The sequence below is a fragment of the Choloepus didactylus genome, chromosome 5 (genome assembly GCF_015220235.1).
Source record: "Choloepus didactylus isolate mChoDid1 chromosome 5, mChoDid1.pri, whole genome shotgun sequence".
Taxonomy (NCBI): domain Eukaryota; kingdom Metazoa; phylum Chordata; class Mammalia; order Pilosa; family Megalonychidae; genus Choloepus; species Choloepus didactylus.
The window spans coordinates 71,059,292-71,078,669 of NC_051311.1; the positions used below are offsets into that span (position 1 = coordinate 71,059,292).

A 19,378-nucleotide genomic window follows, 5' to 3' on the forward strand; every position below is an offset into this window, starting at 1 on the left:
AACACCTGCTTTCTGAATTCTTTGCTTACTGATTTCTGAAAGTCAGAGAGCTAGCTTGTTGGATGCACAATGTTGAACAAAATAGCTCTCCTCTCTAGCTTACTGCTTTGTGACAGGGTGAGTGGGAGAAACCAGGGTTGAAGCTATTGTTCTGCTGTGGCCTGCTCCAGTCCAAGGGTTTCAAGAGAGACACAGATTTCTCCAAAGAGCAGCACAAGCAGTTTGAGCCAAAGCACTCACAGTAAGTGGTCTGGTTTTTTCAAAGTAAAGAGAACACTTATATAGTCTTTATTATAAGTCCTGCCTGTTCATTCTGTTATGCTCTGTGCCCTCCTTTCCTGGACCAAGTTTGCATTTATAAAAGTTAGTCTAGGGTTTCTGAAAACTTTTCCTCTCAAAAATTAAGGTTGTCCTTGAAAGTTACCGTGTGGCTTTGTTACCTATCGTAAAGAACAAGGGTAGTTCAAATACAAAGCTCTTGTGCCAACAAAGCTCTCAAACCATCCTCATGGCCTTGGAGACTCAAATGAGATGATGCAGGAACATTCGCTTCTATGGGACATCCAAGAGGCTTCCAAAAGAATTTACCTTGAATTGCTTCTCTAGCTTTGTTTTGCCCGTTGGTCCAGGGATGAGGAGAGCATTAACATAAGCGTGAATATGACCATCTGGCACCTCAGTTTCTTTACTAAGTATGGCCTCAACCAGTGCATCATGAATGAAGATATACTGTTCCTGGCAAAACAATGACAATAAGGAATATTACTTCATGTTTTCTCGACACATATCTAGGTACAAAAGTAGCACCTTCCGTTACCAGACAATGAGAGTTCAACAAAATGGGAGATACAACACAAAGAATTGCTTACCATATCTGCCAGAAAGACAGAGGACAGGAGGCAGTCAAGGGACAGCACAACCTCTTCTCATCCCTCACCCTTTTTATTTAATGTGTATTGATCTATCCTGGTAGGGGGTAGGAAGGATTGTGGAGGCGAAGCAATGCCCTCTCTGCCCATCCTTCAAATCCCAGACCCAGTTCCACATTCTGCACATGGATTTTCTTGACTTCTATACTTCTGATGAGTTTTCCAGTTCTGCCAATGCCAACTCTCCTTTTAACAGACCATCTATAACTTAATTCATTTTTATACAATGTCTTTAATAGGTCTCTTCTTTTCCTGCATGGGACTCTTGCCTTGTCTAATTTGACTAGAATGTCAGTTCCTTGAGGGCATGGTGTTTTGTTTGCAAGCCCACCAAGCAATGTGCTTGATAGATAGTATGCAGTGAATAAAGATTTATTACTTGACTGATTAAAAACCACTCTGTGGATTCAGAATGAATATTGTTTAGCTTTACCTGCTGTCCCACTTGGGGGATAAGGACCACAGAGACATTTATATTATAAAGAAGACTTCAGGCTTGAGATTCATTCTGGGCCTGAAAGCACATAAATTGCTTGTGTAGAAGACAAGCTGATGAGGTATCATACCATATGTTTCAGATTACTTTTAAGCCACCATCCATAGATTTCATTCTTAATTTACTTTCATTTAGAAATAGTGAAAATAAAATAACAATTTGCACACTTTGTCCTTTGTCATATATGTGTAAACTGTTATGGGCCTAAAAAGGGAAATAATTTGAATATCATTCATATTTTAACTAAGAAAGTGAATCCATCATTGACTATAAGTACAAAAAACATGAGGTTTTTGCTAGCAAGGATGGGTGCTGACTGACTGACTTACTCTTTCTATTTTTTTGTGAGCAGTATAATTTTAAAGATATTTCCCATTTGGTGACAAAACTGGCTTATTTGTACATACCCAGTAACATAAACTCTGGTCTATCCTATGTTAGCATTTTAGTGATATTTCCAACACTTATGTGAATAAAGGTATCCTTTTTAGCATACCTCAGTTTGCACCAAGTAATTTCTTTGTGAACGAATGTGTTTTAAGAAGCCAAATATGTTGACAGTTCCTTCATGCTGAATTTGTTGCAACATACTGTCTAATACAATATATGTGCCTGTTCTTCCAACTCCAGCGCTGAAGAAAGTACAAAGAAAAAAAATTTCAATGTCAAGTACAAAACAAATTTGAAGATAGGTCACTACTGGCTGTAGTGACTCCATAATGAAAAATATAGCATTCCAACATTGTAAACGGTTTGGCAATAGCATAGCTTCAAACAACAAATGAAGAATTTCCTTTTTAATTTTTTTTTTTTTTTTTGCTGTGAGTCAAACTGCCAAACAACCTATTTCAGTGGGAGACTTCTCATTTTCTTATAATTATATATACCATTCATTATATATTATACAATGAAAAATACTATGGATCAGAGTATTGCAAATAGACATTTAATCTGAGAAAAATGAAAGCATCAGCTTCACTAAACTTTGAAAAGAAAAGGTCCCTGGGTCTGTATTGCCAGAGAGACACATTTGTAAAGGTTTCCATATTAATAGGAAAAAGAATTTTGTAAGGTTTTCAGCTGAAAATATCATTTCAATGAGATCACAAGGAATAAAGCATAACTTCAGTCATTTCTAAAGGGCCATTATCTATCAACTTCTTCAAAGTCTCTACTGGAGGGACAGAATTTACAGATGGATTCTTTTCATACACTCTGACAAGCAGGAAGTGCTAGAGTGGAAAATTAGCACCTGCTCTGCACAATAGCCTGGTCCTTCTCTATTTGGTAAGAAACAATTCCTGACCTTCAGAGCTATTTTTCCTGCATCTTCCTATTTTCCTCAGCCTATTGTCAGGCGAACAGACTAAAAAGCTTAAGATGGGTCTCTCAAACTTTGTCTGAGGACAACTCCTGATACAGGTAATTAGAATGTCTTAGATAAGCTGTATATCAAAAGAAAATATTCGCTTCTGTAAAAAACTCAGATACTGCTTTGACAAAAATCCTACACACAGAAATGAATTGGATTTTTGTGGTCATAAGGCTTGGCAACACTTTAAATGTTAACGGCTACTATTATTTTAGTTGAAAAATATTCAATTGAAGCAAAATATTTTTTTCTCTTCCTTTGAAATATCATTATCTCTGTTCATCAACTCAACCTTGGAAATAAAAGTATTTGGGCAAAAATGAATTGCAGCATTTAGCTGTGGGAAGACGGTAGAGTAGGAAGAATCAGTCCCTCCACCAAAACAACTATTGAACTGGTGGGAATGATTGGAATCAATCACTATGAAACGCTGGAGTCTCAGGAACACTGTGTAGCATTCAGGGAGGAGAACAAGGAAGAGGCTAGTACACTGTGATAAAGACTGGTGAATTTCACCCTCCCTGCAGGGACTACCATTCCCTTCCCCCAGCCTCATGGCTGGCAGCAGCGGGGACTGGGGCTCTGGCTCCTGGCTCAGCATGCTGGTGCCAGGGTGGGACATGAATTAGTCCGCTAAACTCCAGGGATGTGTGGTCTGATCCCAGATCTCTCCCACTGATCAGCTAATTCAGGTCACTGGGGGCTGGCTCCGAGGGCGGCCATTGTTCCAATACCCCTGGGGCAAAGGCAGCAGAGGAAACATATATAGACAGTAATCTTCCTCAAAACTACAGGAAACAGTTAAAGGTCTCCATTAACTGAACAAGTGCTGAGTCAAGAAACCACAGCTTCAAAAGCCACAGAAAAAGCTCCTTGTGCCCTTAGTGGCCCTTCCCTTCCCCTCACTCCCAACAACACAGGGTGGAGCCAGCTTGCACTTTAATTGTGTTGTGGGTCCCTAGTCCTGTTTCAGAGGAAGTAGAGTGGCCCCTGTATGCATACTAGGGTGCATGTATGTCAGTGCCAATCTATCCAGTGGAAGTTTGAGAGATTGAGCAGGGGATGTGTCTTAGGCTTGCTCTCCCAGAGTTGTACTGGGGGCAGAGAAGCCCCTTGCAGACAGCTGGGACAGTGTGAGAAACAAACTAAGTTGAAATGGCCTGGGGCAGCAAAGCGCTACCTGCATCAAGTCACTAGGAAAGAATACCCAGGAGTGGGGGGGAGGTTTATTCCAAAGGGAGCAGAGGGGGCATTCATTCAAATTCCTATGGCCTGTAAACAGGGAATTCCTGGGGTTTCTAGCAAGCACAGGCCCAGGGGAAGAAGCAGGCTCCCCAACTTTGGCTCCAGGTAGCCTCCCACAAGACAGAGAAGTCTGCACTTCCCAATTGCCTTGGGCTGATCTACTTCATAGGCAGGCTGAATTCTGAAGACCACCAGCCAAAGCAGAGTTAATTTGCAAAGGGAGTGAAAGGGGCTTTTTGCCTTAGATGTTTGTTTTGATTAGTTCCTGGCATTCAAGTAAATTTCTGTCATATCACTAGTTGGATACAAACTTAAGGGACACCCCAGGGACTAAATCCCAAAGTTAACACTTTAAAATGTAAAAATGTACAGCATACAACAAAATACTACAAGACAAATGAAGAAACAGGACACGATGGCTAATTCAAAGGAATACAATAAAAATCCAGAAACATCAATGAACAAGACCAGATTTTGGACATACTGGACAGAGACTTCAAAATAATGGTCCTCAACATATTTAAGGAGATAAAGGAAAATACAAAGAAAGAAATAAAAGATATGGGGAGAACAATGAGTGAACAATATGGAAGTGTCTCCAGAGAAATACTGGAGTTGAAGAACACAGTAAATGAAATGAAAAATTCCCTAGATGGTTTTATCACCAGACTGGAGGTGGCAGAAGAAAAAATCAGTGAATTCAAAGACAAAACAACTGAAATGATTCAGCCTGAGGATCAGAAGGATAAAAAAAATAAGAAAGAATGAACATAGCATAAGAGACATGTGGGACACCATTAGGTGTATCTATATATGCATTATGGGAGTCCTAAAGGAGAAAAAAAAAAGAGGCAGAAGGAATATTCAAAGAGATAATGGGAGAAAACTTCCAAAATTTAACAGAAGATATGAATATACATATTTAAGAAGCCCATTGAATTTGCCCAAACAGGATAAATCAAAAGAGAACCATGCCCAGAAACACAGTAATCAAATTGTCCAATGCCAAGGACAAGGAAAGAGATCTTAAAGCTTCAAGCGAAAAGCAATGAGTTACGTACAATGAAATCTCAATAAGTGCTAATTTCTCATCAGAAACCATGGAGGCAAGAAGGCAGCGGCACGAAATAGTTCAAGTACTGAAAGGAAACAACTGTCAAGAATTTTATACCAGCGAAATGTTCTCTCAAAAATGAGGGAGATGAAATGAAATGAAATAAAGCTTCAGTGGCTGACAGATTTCAAATGGAGTTGAGAGGTCACTCTGGACATTCTTACACACTATACAGATAATACTTTTTAGGTTTTATTGTATTGGAATAGCTAGAAGTAAATACCTGAAACTATCAAACTCCAACCCAGTAGCCGTGACTCTTGAAGACAACCATATAACAATGTAGATTACAAGGGGTGACAGTGTGATTGTGAAAACCTTCTGGATCACACTCCCTTTATTCAGTGTATGGATGGATGAGTAGAAAAATGGGGACAAAAACTAAACAAAAAATGGGGTGGGATGGGGGGGATATTTGGGTGTTCTTTTTTATTTTTATTTTTTATTCTTATTCTGATTCTTTCTGTTACAAGGAAAATGTTCAAAAATAGATTGGGGTGATGAATGCACAACTATATGATGGTACTGTGAACAGCTGATTGTACACCATGGATGACTGTATAGTATGTGAATATATCTCAATGAAACTGATTTTAAAAACAAAATGAGGGAGAGATGAAAACATTCCCAAATAAACAAAAGCTGAGGGAATCTGTCCTCTAACCTACAAATAATGCCACAGGAAATTCTTCAGACTGAAAGGAAAGGACACTAGACAGTGGATCAAGGCAGCATAAGGAAATAAATACCTATGGAAAGGGTAACCATATGGGTAATTATAAATGTCAATATTATCATATTGTATCATTTATTAGGTAACCATATGGGTAATTATAAATGCCAGTACTATCATATTATATTGTTTGTTTTATAAATCCACTTCTTGCTGCATACAGATGCTAAAATGCAAATGCATAAAAAGTATGATAAATTGATGGTTCTGAACATATAATGTACAAAGATAAAATTTGTAACAAGTACAAAAAGAAGGTGGGGGTGGGGGGCATGGGAACAGTATATGTACGTTATTAAAGGTAAGCTGATATCAAATCAAATGTGACTGTTATAGATTTAGGATGTTAAATTTAAACCCCATGGTACCACAAAGAAAGTACATGAAAAGTATATTCAGAAAGAAATGAGAAGTGCCTCAAAACGGTACAACAAAAAAAAAAAACCAAATAAATATAGAAGTAGGCATTAATGGAAGAATTGAGGGTCAAAAAAGGCATAGAACTTACAAATACAAAACAGCAAAATGGCAAAAGAAAGCCCTGCACTATCAGTAGTTACTTTAAATGTAAATGGCTTAAATTCCCCAGTCAAAAGGCAGAGTTTGGCAAAATGGATAAAAAAGCATCATCATTAGCCATCAGGGAAATGCAAATCAAAACCACAATGAGGCATGATTTCATACCCATTAGAACGGCTACAATGGAAAAAATGGAAAATAAGTGTTGGAGAGGATGCAAAGTAATAGGAATACTCATTTATTGTTGCTGGCAATGTAAAATGGCACAGCTGCTGTGGAAAACAGTTTAATGTTTCTTCAGAAAGTTATATATAGAATCACTATATGAACTGGCAATTCCACTTTTAGGTATATACCCAAAAGAACTGAAAGCAGGTACTTGAACAGATATTTGCAAATGGATGTTCATAGCGGCATTATTTACAATTGTCAAAAGATGGCAGCGACCCATGTCCATCAACCAATGAATGGATAACAAAATGCAGTATATACATACAATGGAATATCTTTCAACCATGGAAAAGAAAGAAGTGCTGATATATGTGACAACATAGATGAACCTTGAAGATGTAATATTGAGTGAAGTAGGCCAGACACAAAAGAACAAATACTGTATGATTTTGCTTATATGAGATAACTAGAATAAGCAAATTCATAGTCAGAAACTAGAATACTGGTTACTAAGGCACAGGGTTGGGGTAGAGAATGGGGAGTTAATGTTTAACTGGTGAAGAATTTGTTCAGGGTGATGGAAAAGTTTTGGTAATGGATGGTGATGGTGGTGACAGAATGTTGTGTATGTAATTAACACCACTGAATTTTATATTTAAATATCGTTAAAAGGGGAAATTTTAGGCTATATACATTTTACTAGAATAAAAATTTTTAAAAAACTACATAGGACTATACAACACAGTGATCTCATTATAAATGAGGGACTATAGTCAATAGTACAATTATGAAAATGTTCTTTTATGAATTGTAACAAATATACCACACTAATGCAAGATGTTAGTAATAGAGTGGTATATGGGAACTCTGTATTCTAGCTATGATTTTTCTGTAACATCTTCTCTAATAAAAGAGACAAAAAAATGAACTGAACATTCAGTATGATATGTCAGAAAAACTCGGAGAAAGGAGAAAGGGATATTGGTCTTTAATTGTTTAAAAATAACACATACGTATTTTGCCAATCCCTCACACTCTGTGTGCTTCAATTCTCTAACAGTAGCCTGGCACAATAGCTCTACAATACACTGTTAACTCCTGGGGCAGGAGTTGTGTTTCAAGCATTTTTCTGTCATGGCATTATATATTGTAATGCATGTTGATTTAATGACAAAACATTGCTCCAAGTGCCTCACAAGGTAATAAATTGAAATCCAATACAACAATCAAATAGAATAATAAACATTGTAAAAATACAAGGTTATATTAATATTCACCAATCATATTCTGAATCTGGCATTTCCCAGTGATCAATACTTATGAAAATAGACATAATTTCATCTCCCTTACTTCATGAAATCTTCCAAATTGGGCACAATCTTTGTTCCACTGATTTCTTTTCCATTGGTGCCAGCAATTGAATGGGTTCAGAAACGCATCTCTGAGACTCACCTGCAGTGGACAACAACGGGCCCCACTGCGTGGCGCTTTGCATGGGATGCCTTTCGCACGAAGGTCAGCACTGGCAGTGAATACTCTGGCACTCCCATGTCAGGCCACTGAGTGTAGTGGTACTGTGTGATCACACGTCCGCTGGGTCTTCCTTTCTGGGAGCCCTGGGAGAGTTTAGACAACCGATAACAGTAAACACACACATACTGAGAGTGAATAACATCAACTCAGGATTCATAGCTTGATGTTGGTGATCCATAAAGAGGCAGAAAAAGTACATTGTCATCATTGTAGTTTTTTCTTTTCTTCCTGTGGGAACCCAGGGCCTGGGCTTCCCCACTCGAATGGGGAATAAGGCCCCACAGCACGAAGCAGCTTGTATGACCGGGACAGAAGTTGAAGGTCATCAGACCTCCTCAGGGAAGAAAGTATGTACAGATGGTATCATAAAGCATTGAAACTCCCCTCTCCTTGTCACTGTTGATAACAAATCTCCAGATTTGTCACAAGACTCTGCTAAAACTCTGCTCTCATACCCTATGGAATGTCTTTGTCCTAAACCCTTATGAGCTGTCCCTTTGCACCCCCACCCTTGCAGAGCACTGCTTCCATTTCCTGAATGGCTGCCACTGGGAAGAATCTTCTCTGGCTTGTACGTCCTAATAAACCCATGTCTGACTCTATGCCTAGTGTTCTTTGATCTTGGGGCTGCGCTGACCCAAGTCCTTCAGGAGCTGGGTTGGAATACTTCCCTTATTTCAATATCCATTCTTTTCAGTCAGATGTTGGGATTGTCAGGACTGAGACACCATGCAGTTATCACTCAGCACATGGGCAAGAATTTTTGTTGGTTCATTGCAAGCATCAGCACTATGGCCAACCTAGCTCCAAAGCTAGGTTTTAGAGACACGGAAGAAATTTTAAGGATTGGGGTATACCTATGATAAGAAGTTTTACTACCTACAAATATATATTTTTTTACCCTGTCATGGTTATAACACCCATTCACTCAAAAAAAAAAAAAAAAAAAAAAGGATCAAATGCATCACTCAATTGCTGATAGTCATTGTTTGTTGACTCACTTTTTTAATCTTTGTGTTTCTTAGAGTAAAGTTCCTCACAGTATAATAGGCAAGCACTTGAACACTCTTCTGAGTGACCAGAAAGTTCCCATACTCTTCACTACCGTCGGTAGGCCAGTATTGGTCACATTTTCTCTGCAAAAGAGAAAGTAAGTGTGGTGCCTTGGAGTTAGGTACCCTAAAAAACATGTTATTTCACTTAATCTATTCTTCTGGGTGTGAACTCTTGTAAATAGGACCTTTTGATGAGGTTACTTCAGTTAAGGTGTGGCCCAACTGAATCAGGATGGGTCTTAATCCTATTACTGAGGGCATTACGGTGAATGTCAGAGACAGAAAGCCATAGAGGGAAAAATCAGAAATCTGAAAGTGAACAGAACCTGGGAGAGAAAGGAAAAGCCAGGAGAGGAAGCCATGTACATTGCTATGTGACAGAAAAGCCAAGGACCAACGATCATCATCAGCCACCCCCAGAATGCCAGTCTTTTGGAAGAAAGCATCACCTTGATGATGTCTTGATTTTGGACTTCTACTAGCCTCAAAAAGTTGAGCCAATAAATTCCCATTGTTCAAGCTAACCCACTGCATAGTATTTGCTTTGACATAAGAAATTAAAATAGCAAAGAAGCTATTTTTATTTTCCAAATGCTCAACGTAAAAGTCATCCTTGATGTCAGTAAAGGTCTGAGATGGTGACAGGAATGGACTTCCTCACTTCTCTAAATATTTTCTTTTTTCACAAAGCAATTGCAAATTAGTTGTAGAGGAGACCAGGGATAGAACCACAAACTGAAAGACACTTGAGATGATCTAATCCCAACTTCCCCTTTCAGATGAAGAAAGTGAGGCCAGACATAAATAAGCCACTACAGATCCAGGATTAGAATTTAGGTCCTGTGAATTAAAATCTATTTCACTCTAGTCTGTTTTTCAATGAGTCTCATTTACTTTTTCTCACAGCATGAATGAAGAATGCATTTAAAAAACAGCTTGATTTATAGTGAACTTTCTGACCCACGATGTTAATAGTTCCCCTTTGGATGTCATGCTTAGAAGAAAATAATACTGATTAGCTTTCACAACTTTTGCTGTTTCCTAATGCTGACTGTATAAACAGCAATTTATAGCACCTTTGATTGCTATTTGGGGGTTGACATTACAGATTATCTACATACCCTTCCTTTTTCCACAAGGTTTGTTATCATGACAATGACTTCCACATTATGCTCCCATATCATTCTCCAGAAATCTTCGGCTGTGGATTTCAGAGGGCCTTGGGCTGCAATGTAAGCTTTCGGTCTGTTGTAGCCCTGAAAAATGATGACAAATGTGCATAAAAAGATTCACAGTGCTATTTTTAACTGTACAATACCTATATTTTTTAAGGTCAGTAAACTTTTCTACAAAATAAAATCATAAAAAATAAACTTGCAAAGCTAGAAAAACTTGATAGACAAATGTCCAATTCATCTTTAACTGTAATTTTTGTAAAAAAAAAAAAAGAGCTCTTTTTGCTTTGACACAACCACAATTCTCTGCATCTTTAATCCAAGTACATTTAATCTAAGTCTACTTACTACGCTTTGTATTTGGTCCTTAATGCTTTGAAATGTGTTTGAGGCATGGGGGTTAAGTTGTCTACAACAGTTGGGCAATCTCTTGTGGTGTGACCTCTTTGCACTCTTGGTGGTACTGAGCAGTGTTAATCATTAACAGTTACCTGTCTCTGAGCACCAACTGTTGACCAAGTTGTTTCACAAATACTAGCCCTAATCCTTAATCTATGCAGGATGGAAGCATCACGCTTGATTTCATGTAAACGGGCTTAGAGGAGTTACGTGACTTTTCAAGGTTCCACAGCTAGCCTGTGGCAGAGCTGAGATCAAAACCAGTTTCAACTCCAAAGCCCATGTTCTTTCTGGCATAGAAACTGCATCCTCTGGAAATGTGAAGTGGTTGCCCATTTTTCGCTCATATTCAGTACTCACTTTTTTGAATTCAGAGTTTCACAGTACATAAACCTGAAGGCAACTAAACTGAGAGGTCAATGTCAGGGAAAGAACTTGGTGCTGTTGAACTTCAGTTGATCAAACTTAAAAACCAGTAAGTTAGTGAGTGGTCTAGTTTCTAGAAAGCTCCTATACATTCTACAAAGCTTTGGTACCCAAGGAGTACTCAAGAATATCAAAAGCTGATAACTGGATTAGTAATCACCTGTCGTCTTTTAACCAGCACTAGCATGTGAATTTATCATCTATCAGTATGCACTGATCGTCTTCTATCTGTGCAGCACTGTGCCAGGAGCTGCGAGATATTCAAAATAGGTACTGGTCCTGCTCTTTGTCAGCAGGAATTATAAACCCATCTGAATATCCATATTCTACCTTGACATACATTTCTAACCAGAATATATCCTCCTTCAGGAGCTAGATAAACCAAGCATAATTGCTTGAGTTTAATTCAGTCTGAAAGTCTTAATCCCTGGATCTCTTAAAAATTACTTACTGCTGATTTGCATTTTTTATTATCTATCAAATAACATATTAAGCACTAGCATATGTATGGCATTATGGTATAATAAATCCATTGACTTATAATTTCCATAAAATTTTCCATTAAAATATTCTTACATCAACATAATTGGCATTGATGTAATCAGTCAGTTTGCCATCTTTTTCAGCAAGTTGTGCAAGTTTAACCCTGCTATGATCATCTGTAATAAAAAAAAAAGAAAATATTTCACTGCAGCTTGGACTACTTTTCAGCATAAGGGTCATTTATATTTGCATAATAATTTAACCAATACAATTAAAATCAATGCAAATATCATTTACTATAACAGGCTTTTTGGGGATGCAGAGATGACAAAAGGTAAATATAACAAAAGTCTCTGCCTTCAAGAAGTTTTCATATGTAGAAGATGAAAATAGGATATACACAGAAAGTAATAAGGGGCTATGAAGAATAGAGAGATGCCCAAGGAAAAGAGTGATTAGTGGCTCAGAAAGCCAGGGAGGACGGCAGTATATACACCCTAAACAGGAAGCTGATGGAGGAAGAGGAAGCAGAGAAGGAAGCAGAAGGTTTCCTAGGAAGTATATGAATGGTTGCAACAGGCAGCTTTTTCAAGGAAAGAGCCTTAAGGAGGAACTACTGCCAAGGGAGGCAAGATAATAGTTGCCTAGGCAGAGAGGAAGTGGATCCAACAGCACTATATAAAAGTGGATGAAAACTAACACATTTATGGTAATTCAAATATGTTGAATTAAGGAGTTAGGGATTAACTTCAGTTCTACAGAGAAACTATATTTATTTGGAGGAACTACATAATGAGAAAGGAAAGTGTTACTATAAGGGAACTTGGTGGTTTCCCCAAGCAGACTGTTTATGAATACAGACCAAACCATTACAATGTTAAAGAGTTGTTTTGGGATATTAGTACTACTGTGACTTTGGTATGGTGATTTCACAGGGAAGTAGATATATAGCAATGGAAAGAGGGGTTTGGATGACAGGCAGTCCTAGGCTTGTATTTGGTTCTATTATTTTTAGATGCTGTTACTGGGTAAATTTCCTAGGTGATTTTTCTTGATCTTGAAATAGGGCTGTTATTAACCACCTTGTCACGTAATTTCATTAACCCACTGATTGTCTAGGGGTGTGCTGTTTAACCTCCAGGTATTTGTGAATTTTCTAAGTCTCTGATGGTTATTGACTTCTAATTGTATTCCATTGTGGTCAGAGAATGTGCTTTGAATAATTTCAATCTTTTTAAATTTATTGAGCCTTGTTTTATGCCCCAGTATATGATCTATTCTGGAGAAAGTTCCGTGAGCACTAGAGAAGTATGTGTATCCTGGTGATTTGGGATGTAATGTTCTATATATGTCTGTTAAATCTAATTCATTTATCAGATTGTTTAGGTTTTTGATTTCTTTATTGGTCTTCTGTCTGGTTGATCTATCTATAGGAGAGAGTGATGTGTTGAAGTCTCCCACAATTATTGTGGAAACATCAATTGCTTCCTTTAGTTTTGCCAGTGTTTCTCTCATGTATTTTGTGGCACCTTGATTGGGTGCATAGACATTTATGATTGTTATTTCTTCTTGTTGAATTGCCCCTTTTCTTAGTACGTAGTGGCCTTCTTTGTCTCTCAAAACATCCCTGCATTGAAAGTCTACTTTATCTGAGATTAATATTGCTACACCTGCTTTCTTTTGGCTGTAGCTTGCATGAAATATTTTTTTCCATCCTTTCACTTTCAATTTCTTTGTGTCCCTGTGTCTAAGATGAGTCTCTTGTATGCAACATATTGATGGTTCATTTTTTTTAATCCATTCTGCAAATCTATATCTTTTAATTGGGGAGTTTAATCCATTTAAATTCAACGTTATAACCGTGAAGGCACTTCTTGAATCAGCCATCTTATCCTTTGGTTTATGTTTGTCATATATATCTTTCCCCTCTCTCTATTAATATCCTTTAATGTACCCATACCGAATCTCTTTAGTACTGAACCTTTCTCCAAGTCTCTCTCTCCTTTCTTTTGTTTCTCTGTCTGTAGGGCTCCCTTTTTTTTAATTCAGTTTTACTGAAATATATTCACAAACCATACAGTCATCCATGGTATACAATCAACTGTTCACAGTATGATCATATAGTTATGCGTTCATCACCACAATCTATTTCTGAACATTTTCCTTACATCAGAAAGAATCAGAATAAGAATAAAAAATAAAAGTGAAAAGAGAATACCCAAACCATCCCCCCCATCCCACCCTATCTGTCATTTAGTTTTTACTCCCATTTTTCTACTGATTTTTTTTCAATTTTTTAACTTTGTTTATCAAAAAATTAAAAACAAACAGGCAAACAACAACCAAAAAAACCCCACAACATTTCAAACAAAGCAATGGATTAAGGAAAACAAATAACCTAAAATAATTACTTTGCTTCCAATATGTTCCTACCATACCCCAAGAAAATTAATAAACCATGTCCAAACAGAGGAGTAAGAAAAACAAATAATCTAAAATAACTACATTGCTTCCAACATGTTCCTACCATACCCCAAGAAAATTAACAACCCCTAAGAAAACAAAGGAATAAGAGAAAAAAACCTAAAATAACTCTATTGCTTCCAACATGATCTTACTATATCCAAGAAAGTTTACAAACCATAATCATTCCTGAGCATTCCCATAACATTGAGATTACCCTCCATAGTTTATCTGTTCTTATTAGATTATCATTCCCCCTCCACTAATTGGTATCTCTAGGTCCCCTACATTCTACAGTATAAAACATTGTACATTTTTCACAGAATTCACATTAGCGGTAACATACAATATCTCTCTTTTTGTGCCTGGCTTATTTTGCTCAGCATTATGTCTTTTTTTTTTTTTTTTTTTAAATCTTCATTTTATTGAGATATATTCACTTACCACGCAGCCATACAAAACAAATCGTACATTCGATTGTTCACAGTACCATTACATAGTTGTACATTCATCACCTAAATCAATCCCTGACACCTTCATTAGCACACACACAAAAATAACAAGAATAATAATTAAAGTGAAAAAGAGCAATTGAAGTAAAAAAGAACACTGGGTACCTTTGTCTGTTTGTTTGTTTGTTTCCTTCCCCTATTTTTCTACTCATCCATCCATAAACTAGACAAAGGGGAGTGTGGTCCTTATGGTTTTCCCAATCCCATTGTCACCCCTCATAAGCTACATTTTTATACAATTGTCTTCGAGATTCATGGGTTCTGGGTTGTAGTTTGATAGTTTCAGGTATCCACCACCAGCTACCCCAATTCTTTAGAACCTAAAAAGGGTTGTCTAAATTGTGCGTAAGAGTGCCCACCAGAGTGACCTCTCGGCTCCTTTTGGAATCTCTCTGCCACTGAAGCTTATTTCATTTCCTTTCACATCCCCCTTTTGGTCAAGAAGATGTTCTCCGTCCCACGATGCCGGGTCTACATTCCTCCCCGGGAGTCATATTCCACGTTGCCAGGGAGATTCACTCCCCTGGGTGTCTGATCCCACGTAGGGGGGAGGGCAGTGATTTCACCGTTCGAGTTGGCTTAGCTAGAGAGAGAGGGCCACATCTGAGCAACAAAGAGGCATTTGGGAGGAGGCTCTTAGGCACAATTATAGGGAGGCCTAGCCTCTCCTTTATAGCAACCGTCTTCCCAAGGGTAAAACCTATGGTAGAGGGCTCAACCCATAAAACCACCAGTCCCCTATGTCTGTGGTCATGTTAGCAACCATCAAGGTGGGGTAGGCCAATAACCCTGCACTCTCCACAGGCTCCTCAAGGGGGCACTATATATTTTTTTCCTTCTTTTTTTTTTTTTTTTTTTTTTTTTTTACCTTTTTTTCCTTTTTAAATCAACTGTATGGAAAAAACAAAAATTAAAAAAGAAAAAAACAAAAAACAAAAAAGAAAAACATACAATAAAAGAACATTTCAAAGAGACCATAACAAGGGAGTAAGAAAAAGACAACTAACCTAAGATAACTGCTTTGCTTCCAACCTGTTCCTACTTTACCCCAAGAAAGTTACATAATATAGCAACATTTCTGTGAACTTGCTCCTACTATATCCATCAGAAATTAACAGACCATAGTCATTCCTGGGCATCCCCAGAACGTTAAATAGCATATCTGTTCTTCTTGGATTACTGTTCCCCCTTCCTTAATTGCTCTCTATTGCTAGTTCCCCTACATTCTACATTATAAACCATTCGTTTTACATTTTTCAAAGTTCACATTAGTGGTAGCATGTAATATTTCTCTTTCTGTGCCTGGCTTATTTCGCTCAGCATTATGTCTTCAAGGTTCATCCATGTTGTCATATGTTTCACGAGGTCGTTCCTTCTTATTGCCGTGTAGTATTCCATCGTGTGTATATACCACATTTTATTTATCCACTCATCTGTTGAAGGACATTTGGGTTGTTTCCATCTCTTGGCAATTGTGAATAATGCTGCTATTAACATGAGCGTGCAGATATCTGTTCGTTTCACTGCTTTCCGATCTTCCGGGTATATACCGAGAAGTGCAATCGCTGGATCGAATGGTAACTCTATTTCTAGTTTTCTAAGGAACTGCCAGACTGTCTTCCAGAGTGGCTGAACCATTATACAGTCCCACCAACAATGAATAAGAGTTCCAATTTCTCCACATTCCCTCCAGCATTTGTAGCTTCCTGTTTGTTTAATGGCAGCCACTCTAATAGGTGTGAGATGGTATCTCATTGTGGTCTTAATTTGCATCTCTCTAATAGCTAGTGAAGCTGAACATTTTTTCATGTGTTTCTTGGCCATTTGTATTTCCTCTTCAGAGAACTGTCTTTTCATATCTTTTGCCCATTTTATAATTGGGCTGTCTGTACTATTTTCATTGAGTTGTAGGATTTCTTTATATATGCAAGATATCAGTCTTTTGTCAGATACATGGTTTCCAAAAATTTTTTCCCATTGAGTTGGCTGCCTCTTTACCTTTTTGAGAAATTCCTGTGAGGTGCAGAAACTTCTAAGCTTGAGGAGTTCCCATTTATCTATTTTTTCTTTTGTTGCTTGTGCTTTGGGTGTAAAGTTTAGGAAGTGGCCGCCTAATACAAGGTCTTGAAGATGTTTTCCTACATTATCTTCTAGGAGTTTTATGGTACTTTCTTTTATATTGAGATCTTTCGTCCATTTTGAGTTAATTTTTGTGTAGGGTGTGAGGTAGGGGTCCTCTTTCATTCTTTTGGATATGGATATCCAACTCTCCCAGCCCCATTTGTTGAAAAGACCATTATGACTCAGTTCAGTGACTTTGGGGGCCTTATCAAAGATCAGTTGGCCATAGATCTGAAGGTCTATCTCTGAATTCTCAATTCGATTCCATTGATCTATATGTCTATCTTTGTGCCAGTACCATGCTGTTTTGACCACTGTGGCTTTATAATAAGTTTCAAAGTCAGGGAGTGTAAGTCCTCCCACTTCGTTTTTCTTTTTTAGAGTGTCTTTAGCAATTCGAGGCATCTTCCCTTTCCAAATAAATTTGATAACTAGCTTTTCCAAGTCTGCAAAGTAGGTTGTTGGAATTTTGATTGGGATTGCATTGAATGTGTAGATGAGTTTGGGTAGAATTGACATCTTAATGACATCTAGCCTTCCTATCCATGAACATGGAATATTTTTCCATCTTTTAAGGTCCCCTTCTGTTTCTTTTAGTAGAGTTATGTAGTTTTCTTTGTATAGGTCTTTTACATCTTTGGTTAAGTTTATTCCTAGGTACTTGATTTTTTTAGTTGCTATTGAAAATGGTATCTTTTTCTTGAGTGTCTCTTCAGTTTGTTCATTTCTAGCATATAGAAACACTACTGACTTATGTGCATTAATCTTGTATCCCGCTACTTTGCTAAATTTGTTTATTAGCTCTAGTAGCTGTATCGTCGATTTCTCAGGGTTTTCTAGATATAAGATCATATCATCTGCAAACAATGACAGTTTTACTTCTTCTTTTCCAATTTGGATGCCTTTTATTTCTTTGTCTTGCTGGATTGCCCTGGCTAGCACTTCCAGCACAATGTTGAATAACAGTGGTGACAGCGGGCATCCTTGTCTTGTTCCTGATCTTAGAGGGAAGGCTTTCAGTCTCTCACCATTGAGTACTATGCTGGCTGTGGGTTTTTCATATATGCTCTTTATCATGTTGAGGAAGTTTCCTTCAATTCCTACCTTTTGAAGTGTTTTTATCAAAAAGGGATGTTGGATTTTGTCAAATGCTTTTTCAGCATCTATTGAGATGATCATTTGATTTTTCCCTTTTGAATTTTTAATGTGTTGTAATACATTGATTGATGTTCTTATGTTGAACCATCCTTGCATACCTGGAATGAACCCCACTTGGTCATGGTGTATGATTTTTTTAATGTGTCTTTGGATTCGATTTGCAAGTATTTTGTTGAGGATTTTTGCATCTATATTCATTAGGGAGATTGGCCGGTAGTTTTCCTTTTTTGTAGCATCTTTGCCTGGTTTTGATATTAGATTGATGTTAGCTTCATAAAATGAGTTAGGTAGTGTTCCATTTTCTTCAATGTTCTGAAAGATTTTGAGTAAGATTGGTGTCAGTTCTTTCTGGAAAGTTTGGTAGAATTCCCCTGTGAAGCCATCTGGCCCTGGGCATTTATTTGTGGGAAGATTTTTGATGACTGATTGGATCTCTTTGCTTGTGATGGGTTGACTGAGGTCTTCTATTTCTCCTCTGGTCAGTCTAGGTTGTTCACATTTTTCCAGGAAATTGTCCATTTCCTCTACATTATCCAGTTTGTTGCCATACAGTTGTTCATAGTATCCTCTTATAATTTTTTTAATTTCTTCAGGATCTGCAGTTATGTCACCTTTCTCATTCATTATTTTGTTTATATGGGTCTTCTCTCTTTTTGATTTTGTCAGTCTAGCTAGGGGCTTGTAGGGCTCCCTTTAATATCTCCAGTAGGGCAGGTCTCTTGTTAGCAAATACTCTCAGCATTTGTTTGTCTGTGAAAAATTTAAGCTCTCCCTCAAATTTGAAGGAGAACTTTGCTGGATAAAGTACTCTTTTTTTTTTTTTTTTTTTTTTTTGCTGCTCAAATGTTTTCTTTTTTTTTTTTTAATCTTCATTTTATTGAGATATATTCACATACCATGCAGTCATAGAAAACAAATCGTACTTTCGATTGTTCACAGTACCATTACATAGTTGTACATTCATCACCTAAATCAATCCCTGACACTTTCATTAGCACACACACAAAAATAACAAGAATAATAATTAGAGTGAAAAAGAGCAATTGAAGTAAAAAAGAACACTGGGTACCTTTGTCTGTTTGTTTCCTTTCCCTATTGTTCTACTCATCCATCCATAAACTAGACAAAGGGGAGTGTGGTCCTTATGGCTTTCCCAATCCCATTGTCACCCCTCATAAGCTACATTTTTATACAACTGTCTTCCAGATTCATGGGTTCTGGGTTGTAGTTTTATAGTTTCAGGCATCCACCACCAGCTACCCCAATTCTCCAGAACCTAAAAAGGGTTGTCTAAAGTGTGCATAAGAGTGCCCACCAGAGTGACCTCCCGGCTCCTTTTGGAATCTCTCTGCTACTGAAGCTTATTTCATTTCCTTTCACATCCCTCTTTTGGTCAAGTAGATGTTCTCCGTCCCACGATGCCAGGTCTACATTCCTCCCCAGGAGTCATATTCCACGTTGCCAGGGAGATTCA

General features: G+C 37.7%; 1 protein-coding gene across 1 annotated transcript in view; it reads right to left on the reverse strand.

Annotated features, from left to right (window-relative positions):
• PTPRZ1 (protein tyrosine phosphatase receptor type Z1) overlaps positions 1 to 19,378 on the reverse strand; it is a 198,544-nt gene that overhangs the window by 14,867 nt on the left and 164,299 nt on the right. The window contains exons 17-22 of the mRNA XM_037837758.1: positions 11,744 to 11,826; positions 10,289 to 10,423; positions 9,114 to 9,248; positions 8,032 to 8,195; positions 1,922 to 2,057; positions 589 to 735 (exon numbers count right to left, since the gene is read on the reverse strand). Of these exons, the coding sequence (XP_037693686.1) occupies positions 589 to 735; positions 1,922 to 2,057; positions 8,032 to 8,195; positions 9,114 to 9,248; positions 10,289 to 10,423; positions 11,744 to 11,826 (800 nt within the window). The remainder of the gene's footprint in view (positions 1 to 588; positions 736 to 1,921; positions 2,058 to 8,031; positions 8,196 to 9,113; positions 9,249 to 10,288; positions 10,424 to 11,743; positions 11,827 to 19,378) is intronic.